This window comes from Scyliorhinus torazame, chromosome 10 (genome assembly GCF_047496885.1).
Source record: "Scyliorhinus torazame isolate Kashiwa2021f chromosome 10, sScyTor2.1, whole genome shotgun sequence".
In the NCBI taxonomy this organism is placed as follows: domain Eukaryota; kingdom Metazoa; phylum Chordata; class Chondrichthyes; order Carcharhiniformes; family Scyliorhinidae; genus Scyliorhinus; species Scyliorhinus torazame.
In genome coordinates, this window is record NC_092716.1 from 8,337,976 (window position 1) to 8,362,854 (window position 24,879).

Genomic DNA, 24,879 nt, shown 5'->3' on the forward strand with positions numbered 1-24,879 from the left:
CACCGGAGACTCCGTAATTAGAGGGACCCCTCCCAGCAGAGAACCTCGCATTAGAGAGACACCCTAATTAGAGAGGCCCCCATCAGGGACCCCCGAATTAGAGAGACACTGACCAGAGACCCCCTTAATTAGAGAAATCCCTGCCTAGAAGCCCCCCAGAAAAGAGGCGGCTGCCTGGATACCCCTGATAACAGAGAGCCCTGCCTGTTAACTAGAGAGCAGTCCAGACCGGCGGCAAAAAGAAGCACTGCTTTAAAACTCACCTGTGCAATACACCTGCTGGCTCAGGCAGAGCACCTGTCAATTCCTGGGAAGAGAAAACCAGTCAGCTGGATTTAAACCCCTTCAGGTCATTTATCTGCAAGCCTTTCATTAATTTCTCTGTGAAATTTCTTTCACTAGGCTGTGATTGACTGTTTCCACACACACCCAGCTGTCTGAATTATTTCATTCATCTATCGGGTACACATAGGAAGAATTTAGAATGTCCAATTCACCTTAGCTGCATGTCTTTCGGGACTTGTGAGAGGAAACCGGAGCACCCAGAGTAAACCCACGCAGTCACAGCGAGAATGTGCAGACTTCACATAGACAGTGACCCAAGCAAGGAATCAAACCTGGGACCCTGGCGCTGTGAAGCAACAGCGCTAACCACTGTGCTACCCTGCCGCCCTTTAGCTCTGATTGATAGCTCCTGAACCACATCAAAGTCAGTTAAGTGCTTTCTGTCAGCTATGAAATTAATCGCAATGTTTATAAACCTTTAGCTTTGATTGATAGCTCCTAGATCACACCAAATACAGTTAAGTGCTTTCTGTTAGTTTCACAGCTGGGTACTTCCAAGCCACTCAAGCATGAAGGGAGATATTTTTGTCCTACCGCTGGATTCTCTGCCGCATTGGGATCTCCGGTACTGGCAGCAGATGGTGGACAATCCAGCCTATATTTCCACTACCTGTTTACAAAGAAAGAACAAAGAAAAGTACTGCACAGGAACAGGTCCTTCGGCTCTCCAAGCTCGTGCCGAAAGGCTGCCCATAGATCATAGAATTTACAGTGCAGAAGGAGGCCATTCGGCCCATCGAGTCTGCACCGGCCCTTGGAAAGAGCACCCTACCCAAGGTCAACACCTCCACCCTATCCCCATAACCCAGTAACCCCACCCAACACTAAGGGCAATTTTGGACACTAAGGGCAATTTATCATGGCCAATCCACCTAACCCGCACATCTTTGGACTGTGGGAGGAAACCGGAGCACCCGGAGGAAACCCACGCACACACGGGGAGGATGTGCAGACTCCGCACAGACAGTGACCCAAGCCGGAATCGAACCTGGGACCCTGGAGCTGTGAAGCAATTGTGCTATCCACAATGCTACCGTGCTGCCATCTAATCTAAAGCCTATATCCATCTATTTCCATCCTATTTATGTATTTGTCACGATGCCCCTATCGTACCTGCTTCCACAACCTCCCCTGGCAGTGCGTTCCAGGCACCCACTATCCTCTGTGTAAAAATCTTTCCTTGCACATCTCCTCTAAACTTTGCCCCTTGCACCTTAAACCTATGCCCCCAAGTAATTGATTCTTCCACCCTGAGAAAAAGTTCTGACTATCCATTCTGTCCATGCCCCTCATAATTTTGTAGACTTCTATCAGGTCGCCCCTCAACCTCCATTGTTCCAGTGAGAACATACTGAGTTTATCCAACCTCTCCTGATAGCTAATGCCCTCCATAGCAGGCAACATCCTGGTAAACCTCTTCTGTACCCTTTCCAAAGCCTGCACATGCTTCTGGTAGTGTGGCAACCAGAATTGAACACTATACTCCAAGTGTTTCCTAACTAAGGTTCTCTACAGCTGCAGCATGACTTGCCAATTTTTATACTCAATGCCCCGGCCAATGAAGGCAAGCATGCCTTATGCCTTCTTGATTACCTTCTCCATCTGCGTTGCCACTTTCAGTGACATGTGGGCCTAGACACCCAGATCCCTCTGCCTGTCAATACTCTTAAGGATTCTGCCATTTACTGTGTATTTCTCAGCTGTATTTGACCTTCCAAAATGCATGACCTCACATTTGTCTGGATTAAACTCCATCTGCTATTTCTCCAACCGATATATATCCTGCTGTATCCTCTGACAGTCCTCATTGCTATCTGCAATTCCACCAACCTTTGTGACATCTGCAGTTACTAATCAGACCAGTTACAGTTTCCTCCAAATCATTTATATATATACTACCAACAGCAAAGGTCCCAGCACTGATCTCCGAGGAACACCACGAGTCACAATCCTCCATTCAGAAAAGCACCTTCCACTGCTACTCGCTGTCTTCTGTGACCAAGCATTCTGTATCCATCTTGCCAGCTCCCCTCTGATCCCGTGTGACTTCACCTTCTGTACAGTCTGCCATGAGGGACCTTGTCAAAGACCTTACTGAAGTCCATATAGACAACATCCATCGCCCTCCCCTCATCAATCATCTTCATCACTTCCTCGAAAAACTCAATCAAGTTAGTGAGACACGACCTTCCCTTCACAAAACCATGTTGCCTCTTGCTAATACAACAATTTGCTTCCAAATAGGAGTAAATCCTGTCTTGAAGCATCCTCTACGATAAATTCCCTACCACTGACATAAGGCTCACTGGCCTGTAATTTCCTGGATTATCTTTGCTACCCTTCTTAAACAAAGGAACATCATTAGCTATTCTCCTGTCCTCTGGGACCTCACCTGTAGCCAATAAGGATACAGAGATTTCTGTCAAGGCCCCAGCAATTTCCTCCCTTGCCTCTCTCAGTATTCTGGGGTAGATCCCATCAGGCCCTGGGGACTTATCTACCTTAATGTTTTTCAAGACGCCCAACATCCTCCTTTTTGATCTCAATGTGACCCAGACTATCCTTTCCCCAGACTCAACATCCACCAAGTCCTTCTCTTTGGTGAATACTGATGCAAAGTACTCTTTCAGTACCTCACCCATTTCCTCTGGTTCCATGCATAGATTCCCTCCCCTGTCCTTGAGTGGGACAACCCTTTCCCTGGCTACCCTCTTGCTCTTTATATATGTGTAAAAAGCCTTGGGATTTTTCTTAATCCTTTTTGCCAATGAGGTCCTTCCCCTTTTTGGAATCAACGAAACCGACCAGATAAGGGTGGCAGATTTCCTTCCCTAAAGGACATTAGTGAACCAGATGGGTTTTTACGACAATCGGCAATGGCTTCATGGTCACCATTAGACTTTTAATTCCTCATTTTTATTGAATTTAATCTTATTGAATTGAGGGATCTTGTCCAGGTTAACAAGTTTGGGGAACCTCACCTGGCAACCAGTCATAACAATTTGAAGCTGGTTCAAGCTCTCTGTCACCCTGGCACCAAGTAGGCAACATATCAGGCGGGCCTCTTGATTCTGCTTGCCGAGTATATGATCTGTCCCGCTAACTTTTCAATTGTTTCATATGCAAACAGTCCCATGTTCGGTTGGCACTGCATTTTCAGCTGTGTCTGGCCCGGCATACACACCTTCACTGAACAAAGGTTGGCCGTCTGCTTTGATGGTGCAGGATGTGAAGGGCAGTGAGATTACAAATTGTGTAGGAATGCAGTTTTGATGCTGCTGATGGTCAGCGTGCAGCATCTCAAACAATTTTGAGCTGGTAGATCTGTTGTTAATCTGTCCCATTTAGCATGGTGATAGTGCCATACAACACAATGGACAGAATTTGAAGATTAAATAAGGACCTTAATCTCCAAAAGGACCGTGCTGTTTCAGGGAAATAAATTTCAGAAACTAATTGCATCAATTTGTGGAATCTGCTGCCAGATTGTGATGAATTTACATATGGTCATAAGAATTTATAACTGGAGTAAATTGACACAAAGTCTTGCCGGAAATGTATTATATGATCTAGTAAAAACACTTTTTTGTACCTTTAAAAGACTGAACTTCACAATATTGCTCATTCAGCCCAGGTATTACTGCGTCTCAGAATTGTTTTTTCCTTTCTAGCCATGACTCATTCAAAATACCTGCACCAATGAGCAGAAAGAGAAGCCAACAGAACTACATAGGTATGAACACCTTTAGACTGAAAACAATGATAATAGCATGTCGAAAACTCTTGAATGGATAGCAATGTCAATAATTCTAATTGGTTAATAAAAACTAACATTAAGAGGAGGCCATGTGTTTACATCTACATCTGTGGTTCTCAAGCTATCTTTGTTGAAGGAATGCCTTTCAAGTGGATTAATAATCATGTTTCCCCATCTAAATACAAATACTATATAATTATAAATATATGATACAATTTAGATGTGAGGTTTTTTAATTATTGAAATATACAGTATTTTCCTGCTATGAGTAGCCATACACTACATAATATGAAACGGTGCTTTAATATCACCTTTAAGAAAACAGATATGTACTTTCAGTGAGAACAGTGTCTGCTTCCTTCCTAGGTTAGACAGCCAGTTCATTTTGTGCTGCATGTGTGGTAGACATACTCTGCACCTGGCTTACATCAGGCTCACCTTAATCTTCATCTTTATTGTGGAGATGCCGGCATTGGACTGGTTTGGGCACAGTAAGAACTCTTACAACACCAGATTAAAGTTTAACAGGTTTGTTTCGAGTCACTAGCTATCGGAGCGCAGCCTGGGGAAGGATCTGCGATCCGAAAGCGAGTGATTCGAAACAAACCTGTTGGACTTTAACCTTTATTGTCACAAGTGTATTGTTACATTAACACTGCAATGAAATTACTGTGAAAAGCCCCTAGTCGCCACATTCCGATACCTGTTCGGATACACGGAGGGAGAATTCAGAATACCCAAATTACCTTAACAGCATGTCTTTCGGGACTTGTGGGAGGAAATTGGAGCACCCGGAGGAAACCCACGCAGACACAGGTAGAACGTACAGACTCCACACAGACAATGACCCAAACCGGGATTCGGACCTGGGACCCTGGCGCTGTGAAGCCCATTTGGCCCATCGAGTCTGCACCGGCCCTTGGAAAAAGCACCCTACTTAAGCCCACACCTCTCCGCTCCATACCCTAACTTAGCAACCCCACCCAACCCCTATGGACACTGAGGGCAATTTAGCATGGCCAATCCACCTAACCTGCACGTCTTTGGACTGTGGTAGGAAACCCACACAGACACGGGGAGAACGTGCAGACTCTGCACAGACAGTGACCCAAGCAGGGAATCAAGCCTGGGACTCTGGCGATGTGAGGCGACTGTGCTAACCACTGTGCTACTGTGCCGCCCACAGCCACATATTCACTTAAGTGCTCAGTAAACATTTTCATATTATGTTACTGATCCCTTGGAAAGTTACTGTGCAGCCCAGTTTAACAACTATGGCTGTACATAAAGGACCTGGTGTGAGTTCTAAAAATGTGTAAGCATTCTGTGTGTGCTAATAACTTGGACCGTTCTAAAGTAGAAGCAATAGGTAGATTTATCTGCAAAACCAAATTTAAACTATTTATAAACGCACTTTGGGACATGCAACCCATAGTATGAGATTGGAACATATTGAACAGATCACAGGTGTGACTGTTGCTCTGACTTCACTCTTTTTAGCTAGGAAACAAAAGATGCTGAATTTCACTTTGGTATCCCTACAGTGTGCAACAGACAAACTGGTAGCTTCATGCTACTGATTAGGTGATACTATGGTGTAACTCTAGGTGAATGGTAGAACCCTCAAGAGTATTGAAAGTCAGAGAGATCTAGGTGTACAGGTCCACAGGTCACTGAAAGGGGCAACACAGGTGGAGAAGGTAGTCAAGAAGGCATACAGCAGGCTTGCCTTCATTGGCCGGGGCATTGAGTATAAGAATTGGCAAGTCATGTTGCAGCTGTATAGAACCTTAGTTAGGCCACATTTGCAGTATAGTGTTCAATTCTGGTCGCCACACGACCAGAAGGATGTGGAGGCTTTAGAGAGGGTGCAGAAGAGATTTACCAGGATGTTGCCTGGTATGGAGAGCATTAGCTATGAGTAGAGGTTGAATAAACTGGGTTTGTTCTCACTGGAACGATGGCGGTTGAGGGGCGACCTGATAGAGGTCTGCAAAATTATGAGGGGCATAGACAGAGTGGATAGTCAGAAGCTTTTCCTCAGGTAGAGGGGTCAATTACTAGGGGGCATAGGTTTAAGGTGCGAGGGGCAAGGTTTAGAGTAGATGTACGAGGCAAGGTTTTTACACAGAGGGTAGTGGGTGCCTGGAACTCGCTGCCGGAGGAGGTGGTGGAATCAGGGACGATAGTGACATTTAAGGGGCATCTTGACGAATACATGAATAGGATGGGAATAGAGGGATACGGACCCAGGAAGTGTAGAAGATTGTAGTTTAGTCGGGCAGCATGGTCGGCACGGGCTTGGAGGGCCGAAGGGCCTGTTCCTGTGCTGTACTTTTCTTTGTTCTTTGTTTGTTCTTTGTATTTCGCTCTCAGTTTTGTCAGGACACTAATCCAGCAGGGACTGGAACTCAGTATGGACTGTATGGTTTAGCTACTTGTTGTTTTAACCAGCCAAGCTTTTGATTTCCTAATCTCATGCAGTACCACTGGGATGGGGGTGGAGATGGTTCTTCATCCAGAAGAAGGAAAGAAAAATGGAGCCCGGAAATTGTTATGCTCCTAATGGGTTGTGAACCCTATCAGTCCAGCAGGACTAAAAAAAAACACATCACTTTTATAATGAAGAATAAACTATTAAAGTAGATGTTTTCAATCCTTTGTTGTCTATCTTTTTATAGATCCACTGATTCTCTGTTCAAATCTAATTGATAATGAAATCACTCTTAGCAATCCTGCATCTTCATTTACTGCAGCCCAAGATTTCCGATGTTCAGGTACAAATGTGAAGTTTTACTTTTACCCATCCTAATATGTGCCAATTCTTTAAATGATTGCAATACTTTTCTAGGGCCCTCATTCCCTTTTACTTTATAGCCCATGTTATAAAGTAAAGAAAATTGAGTTACCTGGTCAGATCTTTTAGGTTTTCTTGTCCACTGAGAAATATTGAGGCCGATTTTCCTGAGTTAGCATCTGGAGAATGTCTGTACCCTAATTGCAAAGGTTAGGACAAAGAGGGCAGTGATCCATGATCTTGGGATTGGCCCACCATCCCATCTCTCTCATTATCATGTTAAACCAATTTATTGGACTTCTTCGAAGGAGTAACATGTGCTGTAGGTAAAGGATAACCATGGGTGAACTTTATTTAGATTTCCAGAAGACATTTGATAAGGTGCTACATTAAAGGTTATTCAGAAAATAAAAGCTTATGATATAGTGGATAGCATATTAGCACAGATAAAGGATTAGATAGCTAACAAGAAACAGAGAGGAGGCATGAATGGATAATTTTCTGGTTCAGGCAGGGGAAGCAGCACCTGTAAATTCCTAGAAAGAGAAAACACATCAGCTGGGTTTAAACCCCCTCAGATCTTTGATCTGCAATGCTTTCACTCATGTCAATGTGAAATTGATTTTACGAGGCTGTGAATGACAGCTTCCAGGCACAGCCAGCTGTCTGGATTGTTTAATGTCATTTCCTTTCACGATTGAGTGGATTTCAAGTGTAGAGTCACCATAGTCCCAGATGACCATAGGCTGCGTTCCCACTTTGTGGGGGAGAGCTGACTGGTGGTGATTTAACCCGAGGATCACCACACCTCAGGCCTGGGGCAAGGTTGAGTAGGCGGACCTTCATGAATACCCTTTCAGGTAGTCAGATGTGAAACTAACAGCCATGTTTATAAACATCTAGCTATGATTGACAGCTCTTGGACCACATCAAAACAGTTAAGCGCTTTCACTCCCTCTTTTTCTCTGCAGAGAGCACTTAACTACTAGATGTTTATAAACATTGCACTAGCCCAGGGTGTCATGACACTATCTTGCTTAATCTTTAATAGGTTGTTCAACTATATCAACATCCCTGAATAGCAGAAATTTCTGCAAAATTCTTCAGGTGTGCCCCAACAAATGTGATCGGCACAAAGTGATTCAAGAATGTGAGGATAGATACAAAAAGGAACTAAAGAAGTTATTAACCTGTTACAGTACCATGCATGACAAAAGTAAGTAATCAGTTCAGCATTTTAAGAATGGGTACAGATTATATTCATTCAAGTATTTATGCACTCATACTGTCTCATTGAGATGTGGGAGAGCAATGTGTACAACATAATACCAGGAGAAACCTGGAGAGAAGTTGCTCTCTTTTAGGTTGGAAGCTAGCATTGTAGCCTACATTGACCCTGCACAGACTTTACAATACAACAGCAAAACTACAGAGTTCAGATCACTGTTACCAATGTACATTTGATGCTTTTTAAGTCAACCATTTACTTAATTTGACCAGTGTTCAGTGCTCATTATTATCCGGTGACTTCTGATGGAAATTGCACATGAAGAATGGAGATGGTGCCTCAGTGTTACTGGACCACGGCCGTGACCTGAGGAGGATTGCTTCTGTTCCCAAAACAGTAAATTAGAAGCACTGACCTAACAGCTCTTGAGTAATGGTAGGAGAGGACTGATCCACTGAGGTAGAATCTTTGGAGGCTTAGGATGATGCGACTACAGTGCACATATTCCAGTAACTTACTCTGTGGTTTCTCTCCCAAATTGCCAAGTTATTAATTTAGTTTTTTGGGTCATACATCATACCCGGCCAAAGTACAATCACAGAATGTTCATAGCACAGAAGAAGGCCATTCAGCTCGTTGCGCCTGCATTAGTGTAGCTGAAGGAGGCTTAGTGAGTTGCTGCCATGCTTCTTGTAGATGGTACACGCTGCACCTACTGCATTTTGGTGGTGGAGGGAGTGAATGTTGAAGGTGGTAGAAGGGGCTGCCATCAAGCGGGCTGTTTTGTCCTGGGTGGTGTTGACCTCCTTGAGGGTTCTTGGAGCCGCACTCATCCAGGCAAGTAGAGAGTATTACATAACACTCCTGACTTGAGCCTTGTAGATGGTGGACAGGTTTTGGGAGCCAGAAGGTGAGTTACAAGCTGTTAAGTAATGGGTTAAGAGACATTGCAATTAGTTGTCTCATTTATGTTAAGTATCCATTAATTGACACTGATATGTAAAGGGGCTTCAGGTGGCCTCTGTCAGGTGATGTATAGTGAGAGTTTTGTGCAAAGGCTGTTGGAATGAAATAAATGGATGTTTGTGAAAAAGGAACAGAACTTGAGACTCTTCATATCACAGCAACTAAAACACCGAACACAAGCTGCAGAATTCCCAGCCTCTGACTTGTTTTTGTAGCTACAGTATTTGGCTAGATTAGTTCAGTTTCTGGTCAATGGGAACCCCCTGGATGTTTCAGTGGGGAATTCAGCGATAGTAATCATAGAATCATAGAATTTACAGAGCAGAAGGAGGCCATTAGGACCATCGACTCTACACCGGCCTCTGGAAGAGCACTCTACCTAAGCCCACACCTCCACCCTATCCCCGTAACCCAGCAACCCCACCTTTTGAACACCACAGCCATTGAATTTCAAATGGAAATGTTTAGGTTCTCTCATGTTGGAGGTGGTCATTGCCTGGCACTTGTGTGGTTTGATTGTTATTTGATACTTAATAGCCCAAGCCTGAATGTTTCCCAGGTCTTGATGCAAATAAATGGTCATGGATGGATGTAGAGGAGGAAGTCAGCAAAGGAATGTGTTCCCTCCAGCCTGGAGACTGAGTACCAACAGGATCCCAGACCTCAGTGTCATAACAGTGTTAAGAAAACTCCAAAGTATATCATGGAGTTCACCTGACCTCCAACTTTATTGATTTTGGCTTATGATGAACACAAGGATCTGCCTTTCAGGTGTTATTCAACAGAGGCCTTAAGCACTTTTAATCAAAAACAAAGTTTATTCTACGAATTTAGTTAACATTTTTATAAACACACACAGTAAGCATTTTTATCAACGACCAATATAAATACCCCACACAGCTATAGCACTCTATGTATACCCCTTAATAAATTTCCCCCTTAAGCTGTTTGTTGCTCGTTTTAGCCTTAGTTTACTTTATTCTTATTCTGTCACCTTTGCTCATGAGTTGCCAAGTATCTTTCTGATACCGTCACGTGGTTCAAGTCCAAGTAATGATAAATAATGCAACACACCGCTTAGTAAGAGTTAAATCAATGCTCATTTATTATATACAGCAATTAATACTTATACAATAATCCTACTTCTAGACTACTACCTACCACTAAAGGCCAATACTTAACTTTGGAAATGGCCCACCAGGTCAGGGAAACAAATGGTCTTTCGAATTGGTTCTGAGCCTGCGGGATTCAAAAGCTGGTACAAGTCGATAGTCAGGAGCGCCTATCTGGTAGCGATCGCTGGAGTAAGACTTACAGTTTTCTTGTAGAAGGGTCTCGAAGGTTGCGAGCAGGAAGAGAAGGGTCGAGTTGAACTTGGCCCCTATTCTTATAGTCCCCAGGGGCTTCCCGCCTCTCGGGGCGGACCTTGTACCTGGTTCCAAGTGATTGGACTTGGTCCCAATCACTTGGTTCGATATTCTCCAATACTGGAGCGATTCCTTGATCGGGGGGTGGTCGTTTACCTTTCTTTGTGTCAGCTCCTGCTGGCGCCGAAAGGTCTGGGTTGGCTTTGAGTTGCTAATTTGTAGCAATTGTTCCCGGGGATGGCTGATTAAAATGCAGATGGCTGGGTTGTTATGATGTTGATGGCTGCAGGTGTCGGTCTGGACTGACTTCCCCAGAGGCGAATACATTGTTTTACCTGCAGCTGTCCGTTTGAGTCCTGTTGGCTGATTTTCCCATCAGCCTCTTCCGTTCGCCATTTTAAATCGGGGTTTGACCATTCTAATCGTGAGTCAGCCATTTTACATGGCTACATGTTCCAATTTAATAACAAGATCCTATAAACCAGAAACCTCTTTCCAAAGGTGTGGCCCAGCACACAGTACTCAAGACCTGGTTTAGATGCTCTTATGTCCTTTCCAAAACAGCAGGTTTGAATTTCTTCCAGAAAACAATTATTTATTTTCAAGTTATCAAACAGTCTGGAAACAGCTTTTAACATGCAGATAGAGAAACATTGCTCAAAGGGACACTCCCATGACATCAGCTTCTGTTCAAGTATACAACATGCTTGCCTTCCTCGGCTGGGGCATTGAGTTTAAAAATTGGCAAGTCTTGCTGTAGCTGTATAGAACCTTAGTTTGGCCACACTTGGAATGAGCAGCGTGATTCTCCGACCCCCCGCCAGGTAGCCTTGGGTATATCCCGTCTCGCCCAGGGGACTTATCTATCCTGATGCTTTTCAAAATTTCTAGCACATCCTCCATCTTATATCAACCTGTTTGAGCCTATTAACCTGGTTCACGCTGTTCTCACGAGCAGCAAGATCCCTCTCTCTGGTGAATACTGAAGCAAAATATTCATTTAGGGCCTCCCCCATTTCCTCAGACTCTAGGCACCAGTTCCTTCCACTATCCCTGATTGTCCCTACTCTCACACTTATCATCATCTTATTTCTCACATAAGTGTAGAACGTCTTGGGGTTTTCATTAATTCTTCCTGCCAGGGCTTTTTCGTGTCCCCTTCTAGCTCCCCTAAGTCCATTTTTGAGTTCCTTCCTGGCTACCTTATAACCCTCTAGAGCCATGCCAGATCCTTGCTTCCTCAACCTTACGTAAGCCTCCTTCTTCCTCTTGATTAGAAGCTCCGCTTCTCTTGTCATCCAAGGCTCCTTCACCTTACCATTCCTTCCTCGTCTGAGTGGGACAAAACTATCCAGCACTCACAGCAAGTGCTCCTTAAACAACCCTCACATTACTGTTGTGCATTTCCCTGAGAACATCTGTTCCCAATTTATGCTCCCCAGCTCCTGTCTAATTAAATACCTCCCCAAATTAAATACCTTCCCATACTGTCTGTTCCTATCCCTCTCCATGACTCTGATAAAGGTCAAGGAGTTGTGGTCACTGTCACCAAGAGGAGATGTGCAAGGGAAGTTTTTTACACAGAGGGTAGTGGCTGCCTGGAACTCGATGCGGGAGGAGGTACTTGAAGCAGGTACAATAGAGGCATTTAAGGGGCATCTTGACAAATACATAAATAGGATGGGAATAAAGGGATATGGGCTTTAGGTTAGATGGGCAGCATGGTTGGCACAGGCTTGGAGAGCCAAAGGACCCGTCCCTGCGCTATACTTTTTTATAATCCCCAGGATGTTGTTAGTGGGGGATTCAGCAATGGTAATGGCATTGATTGTCGTGGGGAAATGGTTGGATCCTCTCTTGTTGGAGGTGGTCATTGCCTGGCACTTGTGTGGCATCAATGTTATTTGCCACATCAGCCTAAAGCTGAAAGCTGTCCAGGCCTAGCTGCATATGGACGCAGATCGCTTCAGAGTCTGGGTCACGAATGTTGTTGAACATTGCGCAATCATCAGTGAACATCCCTACTTCTGAACTTATAATGGTGGGAAGGTCATTGATGAAATAGCTGAAGGTGGTTGGGCCTAGGACACCATCCTGACAAACTCATACATTGATGTCTTGCGACTGACCTCCAACAATCACATCATCTTCCTTTGTGCTGGGTATAAGTCCAGCTAGTGAAGTACTCCCCCAATTCCCATTAACTGCAGTTTTGCTTGGGATCCTTGATGCCATACTTGGTCAAATGCTGCCTTGATGTCAAGGACAGTCACTCTCACCTCATCTCGAGGTTCAGCTCTATTGCACATGTTTGGACCAAGGCTGTAGTGAGGTCAGCAGCTGAGTGTCCTGATGGAACCCAAACTGAGCGTCTGTGAACAGCTTATTTCTGAGTAGTGCCGCTTGATAGCACCATAAGTGATCACTTCCACCACTTTGCTAATCTTCGAGAGTAGACTGATGGGACGATAATTGGCCACATTGGAGTTCTGCTTTTTGTGAGAAGCACATAACTGGGCAATTTTCTACATTGCCAGTTTGTAGCTGCACTCGAACAGATTGGCTAGTGCTGTAGCTAGTTCTGTAGCTTAAGTCTTAAGTACAACTGCCAGAATGTTAGGACCCACAGCCTTTGCAGTATCCAATGCCTTTTGTTTTCTGATATCATGCAAAGTGAATCTAATTGGTTGAGGACAGACATCCATGATGCTGGGGACTTCAGGAGGAGGCTGAGGTGGATTATCCATTCATCACTTCTGGCAGAAGATAGTTGCAAATGCATCAGTCTTGTCTTTTGCATTGATGTGGTGGGCTCCCTAATCATCAACGGTAGAGATAGTTGTCGAGTTGTTTAATTGTCCACCAGCATTCACCACTGGATGTGGAAGAACTACAGAGCTTAGATCTGATCAGTTGGTTGTGTGATCACTTGGCTCTGTCTGTTGCATACTTCTTAGGTTGTTGAGCATGCAAGTAGTCCTGTGTTGTACCTTCCCCAGGTTGACACCTCATTTTTAGGTATTCCTGGTGTTGCTCCCGGCATACTCTTCATTGAACCGTGTTGATTCCCCCTGGCTTGATGGTAATGGTAGAGTGTGGCATATGCCATATCATGAGGTTACAGATTGTGGTCATATACAATTCTGCTACTGCTGATGGCCCACAGCGCCTCATGGATGCCCAGTTTTCAGTTGGTGCTGCATAGATCCCCAGTTCTGTTCTTCATCCTTCCAGTTTTCTCCTGTCTACTCGGTCCTGACCCCTCACGATTATGTATACTGTTGCTCTGTTTCGGTCCCAACAGCGTCACCAATACTGTGGGTATTTCTATTTATCTCGGTGAACCACAAGCCTTTCCCTTCTATCGATCAAATGACCACACAACCAGTTAGTTAGTTCAAAAGATGGTTTATTTACATACACAAGAGTTATCTCAACATGCAAACACAATATCTACTACAAGTTAAACTACACCTATCAGCTACAATAACCTATACTTAATTTCAGGGCGACTGGCACTGTGCACATGGATAAGGCCTTTATCTGTATTTCACTTGGCTGGTTCGAAGAAAGTGGCTCTGTCTCTGCTGGGCTCAGCCGTCAGGTAGCGATCCTTGGTCTTGAACTTGGCTGGCTGTTCCTGCTGCAATTGGGTTGGCACAGGTCGGATCCAAAAGAGACAGAACACATGGCTGTGTCCTCTTTTATCCCTCTGGGATGTCACGCTCTTTGGGGCAGTTCTTAACCTTGGACCCAATAGTTCGACAGGGCTTTGATCACTGTGTTCGATTTAGGCCAATAAAGGGGCGGGTGCCTTGGTGGTTGGGCGGGTCCTTAGCGGTCATTGACCTTGGCAGTTGTGCTTTCTGAGTAAGGGGAGTGGCGCCGATCAGTCTGTGGCTGGACCGGTTGCTTGATTGGCGTTCTATTGTCCTGGGAAAATGGGCCATTAAAATGCAAATGAACGGGGGTTTCGATCAGGTCTGGTTACCTGTGTTTTAGATACACATAGGCTGTGTATCTGTCTGAGTCCTGGGTTGGCCATACTTCCCATGGTCCTTTGCAGGTGGCCCTCTTCGATGGCTACAATACCTCAATCAAATCTTCACTCAACCTACATTGTTAACCACTCCCTGCCACCTTCAACGATTTATGCACATGTACACCCAGATCCCTCTCCCTTTACTCCTGTACTCTCTTTAGAATTGTATCCTTTATTTTCTGGTTTTCTTGGCGTTCTTCCTACTGACCTTTTCTTGGCAAGAGATTTGATGCAGCTTCTCGTGCAGACCACAGTGTAATTTCCAAGATCTTGGCGATGTTGTTTTAGAATACCAAGTGTGTACTTAAAATTACTTCTGCATGTAAAATTTTGCTTATTTTGAAAATTGCATACTGTTCAACACACAAAAGGGTTATTACACAAAGAGTTGGGACACAGACAGAGGATGTTACAGCTGAGTCTGATCCAGCCCGTTTGGCTGATGGGACATTTTGAGCCATTTTGCAGCATTTGGTAACCTCCTATGAACGATGATTTTTTTTGGTGTCCCCTTTAAATGCCAAGAAGTTTTGTTTCCTTGTGTAGTCAGTCAGCTTAGTAATAAAAGTAGATCGTCATTTTTTTTTTGGCATTATACAAATGTAAAGGTTTACATAGCCCAAAGCTCTTTACTGCTTGTGAAGTGTCAGCAATCTTGTGCTTTGAAGCAATTACTTCTGCCCTATGAAACATAGTTATAGTTAATAGTAAAGAAGAAATATTTTTTACCACCAGTTGTAATTTACTTAAAAAACAAATGCATTTGGTCTGAAGATCAGGATTATGTACTGAAGCAGAATTAGTAAGCTTAGGAGCCATGCATTTGATTGTGACCCAGGGTCATGTCTTTCAGCAGTTTGCTTTGTAGATGACCGAACATCAAAAAAACAGCATCTTGTAGCTATGTATCAAAGCATCCATCCTGAATGTTGTATTAAAGATATAGAACATAGAACATAGAACATTACAGCGCAGTACATGCCCTTCGGCCCTCGATGTTGCGCCGACCTGTGAAACCACTCGAAAGCCCATCTACACTCTTCCCTTATCGTCCATATGTCTATCCAATGACCATTTAAATGCCCTTAGTGTTGGCGAGTCCACTACTGTTGCAGGCAGGGCATTCCATGCCCTTACTACTCTCGGAGTAAAGAACCTACCTCTGACGTCTGTCTTATATCTATCTCCCCTCAATTTAAAGCTATGTCCCCTCGTGCTAGACATCACCATCCAAGGAAAAAGGCTCTCACTGTCCACCCTATCCAATCCTCTGATCATCTTACATGCCTCAATTAAGTCACCTCTTAACCTTCTTCTCTCTAACGAAAACAGCCTCAAGTCCCTCAGCCTTTCCTCAAAAGATCTTCCCTCCACACCAGGCAACATTCTGGTAAATCTCCTCTGCACCCTTTCCAATGCTTCCACATCCTTCCTATAATGCGGCCCTGTGAAAGAGCACCCCATTTAAGCCTACGTCTTCATCCTATCCCCGTAACCCAGTAACCCCACCTAACCTTTTTGGACACTGAGGGCAATTCAGCATGCCTAATCCACCTAACCTGCACATCTTTGGACTGTGGGAGGAAACCGGAGCACCCGGAGGAAACCCACGCAGACACAGGGAGAACGTGCAGATTCCGCACAGACAGTGACCCAAGCCGGGAATCGAACCTGGGACCCTGGAGCTGTGAAGCAACTGTGCGAACCACTGAGCTACTGTGCTGCCCTACGGTTTCATGGTCATCATTAGACTTTTACTTCAAATTTCACCATCTGCTGTGAGCATTACCCTGGTTTCTGGATTGCTGGCCCAGTGACAATGCCACGTTCTTACAGGTAGAAATATATTTGCGGGCAGACAGGAGCAAAATCCAGCAGTATCAAAGGATTTGTCTGTTTAATAATGTAATACTATAGTAGATGGTTAATGTTGTCAGAGGCCGTCAGCAAACTAGGGAGAAGTGTGCCCGGGTGTGTAAGTATACTGCAACCTGCAGCTCATTTCACATACCCCCTATGTTTTTTTTCCAGTTCCTTCAACTACCTCTTTCCACTCACTCCCCTGCTGAAGGTGCTCACTGATCCTTCCATATAGTTACACAGGCATTTGCCAGCCTGGAATGTCATCCACAGGTAGCGGTTCCTCACATGTGAGGTTAGACAATGGGTAGAATTCAGCTGTGTTTCCCTGCTCCCAGCCTTGACACATTCCACCTCTGCTGAGGATTAAGAGCAGAAATCACACCAGCAAAACTTTTTTTTGTTTTCTGGGTAGGCCTTGTCTTGATTCTTTTTTTATCCCTTCATGTTGCATTCAGATGTTTTTTATGAAGCCACTCACACCTCATCTGGGCACAACCTTCGTTTCTTGACTAATTCCATTATCATTCCGGCGCGGAGGGTCGGAGAATCCTGCCCAAGATGTTTACCGTTTTGCGTGCTGTAGCCACCTGCGTTGGCCACTTCCCGACTTTAAAATGGAGATCCGCTAAGAATGCAGGGAAATTCAGTCAAACGCAGGAAAAACAAGCATGAAAAATGAAAATCGCTTATTGTCACAAGTAGGCTTCAAATGAAGTTACTGTGAAAAGCCCCTAGTCGCCACATTCCGGCGCCTGTTCGGGGAGGCTGTTACGGGAATTGAACCATGCTGTTGGCCTGCTTTGGTCTGCTTTCAAAGCCAGCGATTTAGCCCTGTGCTAAGCAGCCCCTGGTGCAGGTGCAAAGTTTCCTGTATATCAGAACTTTCAGGAACCCAGACAGCACTGAAACTAACAACCATCTACATATTGATGAGCGATCCCTGGGAACAATTGGAAACAGTTAAGATAAACAAGGCCAAGCCAGACTCCTCGGCGCCAGCAGGAGCCAAGACAAAGGAAGGCCAACGGACACTTAGGAACCGCCCAGCGAGCAGGGAACAGATCCAGTATTGGAGAAATTGATCCAAGTGATCAGAACTTAGTCCAATCACTTGGAACCAGGTACGGGGTCCGCCCAAAAGGGCGCGAAGCCCCTGGGGACTATAAAATCGAGTCCCCACGTTCAATTCGTCCTTCTTGGCAGGGCCTCTCAGCAGCTCGAAACAACCCTTGACCGTGACCTGCCTAGCAGCTGCACCAACCAAGTAAGTCTCCAGTCAACGCACGCTACGAGATAGGCGCTCCTAGCTACGAGTCTATACCAGCTTTGAAGCCTGCAGACTCAGAATCGAACGAAAGGCCCCTGACCTGGTAGGCCAGTTCCAAAGCTAAGTATAGGCCTCTTAGTGTTAGAGATAGTCTAGTAAGTAGAGTTTTATACATGAGTAGTGATTGACTGTGTATAATAAATGTGTTTTGATTTGAAACTTACTAACTGGTGTATTGAGTTATTGATCAGCACTTGAACTTGAACCTCGTGGTGATATCATAAAGATACCTGGCGACTCTAGAGCAAAGGTTAAGAAACAGAGCAAATTAAGTAAAGACACAACGAGCGACAGTGCATGGCCCCCTGATGTGCTTGTCACTAATCACGGCACTCTTTTCACAAGTGAGGAGTTCTCTGAAGGCAAATGGCATATTCATACCGCCCCATACCACTCAGCTTCAAATGGTTTAGCGGAGCGAGCAATGCAAACGTGTAAACGTGACCTTAAGAAACTATCTTCGGGGACTTCCGGTGACGACGGGCGGGAGGCGGCCGCACAATGGAGGGCTCCCGTTCGGGAATGGCATTTTCGGGGCTTTAAGCCCGGTCCCAGGGTCCGCGGAGGCGGCAGAAGCAGGGAGGAGGCACGGAGGAGGCACAGTGAAGACACAGGAGGAAAAAAAGAACAAAGAAAAACGTTGAGGGTGAGCAAGAAAACGGCCGGAAAAAAAACAGCTGGAGGTCCGTCGGGGAGTGGAAAGGTCACCGCGGGATCACCAGGAAAAATGGAGGCTGGAGCACCAGGGAAGGCCGCACTGCTTACGGCTGACGAAATAACTAAGGTGATGGCTGCGGAATTTGAAAAGCAGTTGCCGCAGATTGCGAAATGCATGGAGACGGTGAGGAAGGAGATGAGGGAGGTTTTGAGTGTGCTGGTGGAGGAGGCGGTTTCCTTGGTGAGGACAGAGGTGGCGAGCGCAGTGGCGGAGGTGCGAGAGCAAGGGGAGGCGCTGAAGGAAGTGGAGGAGACGTTATTGCAGCACGGCGATCAACTTGCCTCGATGGTGAAAGAGATGCGGAAGGTGATGGATACTAACAAGGATCTGCGAGGAAAAATGGAAGACCTAGAAAACAGATCCAGGCGACAGAATTTGAGGATTGTGGGACTGCCCGAAGGAGTTGAAGGACCGAAGCCGACTGAGTATTTTGCCGCGATGCTGGCAAAACTATTGGGGGAGGGGGAGGATCCCTCCCGATATGAACTGGATCGGGCTCATCGGTCGTGGAGGCCTGTACCAAAGGCGGGTGAGCTGCCAAGGGCAGTGACTCTGTGCTTCCGTAGGTACAGGGTGAAGGAGAAGGTCCTGAGCTGGGCCAAGCAGAAGCGGGTGGCGCAGTGGGCTGGAGCTGGTATACGTGTATACCAGGACCTTATGGTGGAGCTGGCAAGGAGGCGGGCTGCCTTCAACCGGGTGAAGAGGGCACTGTACATTAGCAAGGTGCGGTGCGGCATTGTATATCCAGCGAAGCTGAGGGTGACTTACAAGCTCAGGGACTTTTATTTTGGAACGGCGGAAGCAGCAGAGGAGTTTGCGAAAGCAGAAGGTCTGTGGCAGAACTGACAAATTGAGGAATGGCCATGTGCCGATGTAACCTCATGACTGTATTTTCTTCTTTTTTGTATCACTGCGCGCGGGTGTAGAGATTAAAGGAGACAATGTGGTATATATTTGGACAAGGGAAGGGACGGGACTTTCACTCGAAATGAGAGTTCTTTGGGGTGTAGGTGGCTATGCGGGGTTTGTGGGCTAAAAGGGGATCATTGGGCTTTCCTAGGGCCGGGCAAGTGGGAAAGGGAGTGAGGTGGGGGGGGTGGGGGGAGCTGTGTAAGATTAAGGGTGACTACGGGTAATCCCTGATTCCTTTTTGTCATTTGTTTATGTTTATGTAGAGGTTTGGGGGTTGGTGGGTAAATGGGATCGTTGTTATTATGGGGACTGACATATCTTGCTGATTATTGTTTATTGTTGATGGATGTAAATGTGGGAGAAAATGTGAAAAAGGAGGAGAATTTTTTTTAAATTATTTAAAAAAAAGAAACTCTCTTCGGGACCGATGGACACCAGACTGGCTTGTTTCTTGTTTAGCTACAGGACCACTCTGCACACAGTGACTGGGGTTGCCACCGCGGAATTCGTACACGCCTTGGCATGATTTTTTTCAGACATAGTTGCGAGGTACACCACACCCAGGAGCAGCAAGGGTGTTGCCCCTGTTTGTTTGAAACTTCGTCAACGGCGTTCCCTGGATCTCCAGTGTTATCCGAACACTATTCCCAGGCTTGAGTATGTAATCTAAGCTGACTCTGCAGTGCTGTACTCAGGAGGCTCTATATTGCACACTTTGCTATCTTTTGGATGAGATGTTAAAACGAAGGCTGCCTATTCAGGTGGATGTAAAATATGCTCTGATACTTTGCAGAGAAGAATGGGAAATGCTCTGGTGTGCTGTCCAACAATTTCTCCACAACACAGCAGACAAAGCAGATTAGTTGGCCATTACCTGTTTATGGAATATTCCTATTTACAAGCTGGTTATCTTGTCTGCCTACGTAAGAACAGTGATGATGGGGGAGAAGATGAAGTATGAGTGCAAGCTAGCTAGTAATATAAAGGAATATAGGAAGAGATTTTTTCAATATATAAAAGATAAGAGAGAGGGAAAAATAGTCATTGGACCACTGGAAAATGTGGTTGGAGAAGTAATAATAGGAAACAAAGAAATGGCAGACGAACTGAATAGTTACTTTGCATCAGTCTTCACGGTGGAAGACACCAGTGGGATGCTAGAGCTCCAGGAGAACCAGAGGGCAGAGGTGAGTGCAGTGACCATTACTAAGGAGAAGGTTCTGGGGAAACTGAAAGATCTGAAGGTGGATAAGTAACCTGGACCGGATGGACTACACCCTAGGGTCCGAAAAGAGATAGCTGAGGAAATTGTGGAGGCACTGGTGATGATCTTTCAGGAATCACTGGAGACAGGAAGGTCCCAGAGAACTGGAAAGTGGCTAATGTAACACCACTGTTTAAGATGGGAGGGAGGCAGAAGACGGGAAATTATAGGCCGGTTAGCCTGACTTTGGTCATTGGTAAGATTTTAGAGTCTGTTATTAAAGGGGCTGGTTTAGCACACTGGGCTAAATCGCTGGCTTTTAAAGCAAACCAAGGCAGGCCAGCAGCACGGTTCGATTCCTGTACCAGCCTCCCCGAACAGGCGTTGGAATGTGCCGACTAGGGGCTTTTCACAGTAACTTCATTTGAAGCCTACTTGTGACAATAAGCGCTTTTCATTTCATTTCAAGATGACTTGGAAGTGCATGGTAAAATAGGACTGAGTCAGCACGGCTTTCTCAAAGGGAGGTTGTGTCTAACAAATCTGTTAGAGTTCTTTGAGGAGCTAACAAGGAAGTTAGACAAAGGAGAACCAGTGGACATGATTTATTTAGATTTCCAGGCCTTTGACAAGGTGCCACATAGGAGACTGTTAAATAAGTTAAAACCCCATGGTGTTACGGGTATGATCCTGGCATGGATAGAGGATTGGCTGACTGGCAGAAGGCTGAGAGTGGGGATAAAGGAGTCTTTTTCCGGATGGCAGCTAGTGGTATGCCTCAGGGGTCTGTGCTGGTACCACAACTTTTCACAATATACATTAATGATCTGGAAGAAGGTACTGAAGGCATTGTTGCTGCGTTTGCAGATGATACAAAGATCTGGGGCAGGATTCTCTGATCCTGAGGCTAAGTGTTGATGCTGTTGTAAACGCCGTTGCATTTCTCGACGACATCAACATGGCCTCAGGAGCAGCGATTCTGACCCCTACAGGGGGCCAGCACAGCACTGGAGTGACCCACGCTGTTCCAGCTGCCGATCCCCAACGTCAGATGGGTGCCGCGGGTTTGTGCATGCGCAGTGGGACTGGCGCCAGTGGCTCCCTATTCCGCGCCGGCCCCAACGCAACATGGCGTAGGGCTACAGGGGCCAGCGCAGAACAAAAGAGGCCCCCAGCCCGAGAGGCCGGCCCGCCGATCGGTAGGCCCCACTGTGGAAGGAGGAATTTAGGCATAGACTATTTTCTAAATGGGGAAATGCTTCAGAAATCAGAAGCACAAAGGGACTTGGGAGTCCTTGTTCACAATTCTCTTAAGGTTAATGTGCAGGTTCAGTTGGCAGTTAAGAAGGCAAATGCCATGTTAGCATTCATGTCAATAGGGCTAGAATACAAGACAAGGGATGTACTTCTGAGGCTGTAAAAGGCTCTGGTCAGACCCCATTTAGAGTATTGTGAGCAGTTTTGGGCCCCGTAGCTAAGGAAGGATGTGCTGGCCTTGGAAAGGGTCCAGAGAAGGTTCACAAGAATGATCCCTGGAATGAAGAACTTGTCGTATGACGAACGGTTGAGGACTCTGGGTCTGTACTCGTTAGAGTTTAGAAGGATGAGAGGGGATCTTATTGAAACTTACAGGATACTGTGAGGCCTGGATAGAGTGGACATGGAGAGGATGTTTCCACTTGTAGGAAAAACATAGAAGCAGAGGACACAATCTCAGACTAAAGGGACGATCCTTTAAAACAGAGATGAGGAGGAATTTCTTCAGCCAGAGGGTGGTGAATCTGTGGAACTCTTTGCCGCAGAAGGCTGGGAGGCCAATTCACTGAGTGTCTTTAAGACAGAGATAGATAGGTTCTTGATTAATAAGGGGCTCAGGGGTTATAGGGAGAAGGCAGGAGAATGGGGATGAGAAAATATCAGCCATGATTGAATGGCGGAGCAGACTCGATGGGTCGAGTGGCCTAATTTGGCTCCTTTGTCTTATGGTCTTATAAAAGTAAATTGTACATGAAGTGCTTTGGGACAACCTGAGGCCACGATGAAGAACCTTGGGTCTTCGTCTACCTTTGCATAAACATTTAATCCGTTTATCAATGACCTCTTCGTTCACAAGTTCTGTCAACTTAATTAGTTGCTTTTCATTAAATTATTGTTTGAGAGTTATGCATAATCTTTTTCTGCCAATTATTACAGATAAAATAATCTCGATGGAGAAAACATGATTATGATAATTTTTTATACATGATTTGTAAGTGTTTTGTGGCCGAGTAAAGATTTCTAATCGTGCTTTATTCTGTAGAGATTCTTTTGACTCCAATCAAAAAAACTGCATCTCACATGGCGGATTTGGACAAACAACAAACAGATTTTCCAACCTGGCGTAAACCACCTGCGAAAGATGTGCACACGAAAAGTAAGTATGGTTCTTGCTGCTCAGTAGAGGATTACTCCTTTGCGTCCTGGGCTCAAATTCAGTTCAGATGTTCATTAAAAACACCGTTCCTTTTAGGATGTGTACAAGCATGGTTGGATATCAATCTTAAAGGGACTGCACAGTTCATTAAACCAGCCATGCACTACAAGCAGAAGTTAGAGGGAACATTGGTAAGAACTAATCTGTTACAACTCTGTGTTACGGACAGGAGTGAAAGGAAAATTGAACTTCTTTATCCTCTCACTAACTACCAGTAAGCACAAGGTGCTTTTGAATTTAAGTAGGCAGTGACGTGTTTTCCCAAACCCTCAGTTTGGGTAATCCAATTCACGAATAACTCACAGTAAACTTGTGTTGTGATTAACTCAGAAGGTTAGTTTATTCACATTCAAACCTGGGGAGGAGTGTTCACGTCTCAATCCACTACACACACACATTAAGGGCGATAAAAAGAAAAGTTTTATAATTATGGATAGTAATAGTAAGAGAACCTCAGAAACAAATTTTAGTTTACGTGATTATCAGATTCAATGTCTAGTGAGGAGTTTTTTCACGTAAGAGCTCAAATTTAGCTGGCTGAAGACCGGAGTTGTAGAGTTCTCTTTACAATTTGTGCAGATACCACAAGGTGAAGTCGGTACACAGACACTGGGTCAGTTCTGTAGGTGATGGTCGGAAATCTTCCAACACAGACAGGCTTTGAGGAGCAGGCTGCTGTTCAGCCTGTTCTTACTTCTTGGTGTCCACTGGTTGGATGTTAAACACCAGACTGAGAGTTTCTCAGTTCTCAAACAAATATAGAGATATCAAAGTGGTCACTCGAGTCATGTGACCTTCTTTCGCCACAATGACTTCAAAAGGCATGTTTATCTAATGTCTGGAATTGGCTTCAATTTCAGGACTGATAATGTCCTCGCCATTAGCTTTTCAAAGAGTGACCATTCATACTGAGGTTCCTGTATTGGGAAGCCATTATCGAGGCAGACTCTCTGACTCTGCTCGAGGAGTTAAGCTTAATAAAATGCAAATAACATCCGTTTCCCACTCAATGCTATCCTATTGAAATGGACCTGGACAGTCCTAGGTGTGAGATGGGTCAGTTAATGACTTTGCAGGCATAATGAGTTTCGAATCTACAAGTCCTCTGCTTTCATGATTATAATGTCCTTACAATTCAGTGTGCTATTCCACAAAGTTGAAAGCAGAATTATTCTGTTGTAACTCTTGTTGGTAACTTCCAGGACAAAGTGCCATACATGTGGTTGTGTGACTTGTAACAGCCATCTTTTTGGTTCATCAGAAAATCTATTTTACAAATAGCTTGTAATTTTGGATTTATTTTTATGACTTATTGACGTAACATCTGCAAATAATGGACTAGTCCATGCCCGTGTGCAGTGTGACGTGGACCTTGTATAGACTTGTGGCAAGTCACATTTGCACCACATAATTGTCAAACAATGGCCATCTCTAACAAGGGAGAACATAACTACCACATCACCACAGTCACTGGATCACAATTCTCCAACTGCCTCACTAACAGCACTGTGGATGTAACGGTATTACCGGGGCTGCAGTACCACCTTCTCAGACAATTAGGAATGGGCAAGAATGCTGGCCAGGCCAGCAGTTCCCACATCCGGTGGAAAGGGAGGGAATCCCTGTTATTCAGAAAGGAGAAGCCTGCGACAGTTGTGATGGGAAAGTGAATATCTCAGAGTGAGGTGGTGCTCCACTTTCTGTCAGTACTTCCCCCTCATTTTCCTCTGCAATTACTCCCAATTTCAGGTGGGATTACAGGAGAGTATCCCGGCCCAGGGGCGGGATTCTCCGATCCCCCGCCGGATTGGAGAATCACCGAGGGCTGGCGTGAATCCCGCCCCCGGCAGTTGCTGAATTCTCCAGCACCGGATATTCGC

General features: G+C 45.2%; 1 protein-coding gene across 1 annotated transcript in view; it reads left to right on the forward strand.

Moving 5' to 3' along the window:
* terb1 (telomere repeat binding bouquet formation protein 1) overlaps positions 1–24,879 on the forward strand; it is a 221,014-nt gene that overhangs the window by 124,635 nt on the left and 71,500 nt on the right. Inside the window, exons 15-18 of the mRNA XM_072517804.1 lie at positions 4,017–4,078; positions 6,784–6,879; positions 7,951–8,115; positions 22,826–22,939. Coding sequence (XP_072373905.1) covers positions 4,017–4,078; positions 6,784–6,879; positions 7,951–8,115; positions 22,826–22,939 — 437 coding nt within the window. The remainder of the gene's footprint in view (positions 1–4,016; positions 4,079–6,783; positions 6,880–7,950; positions 8,116–22,825; positions 22,940–24,879) is intronic.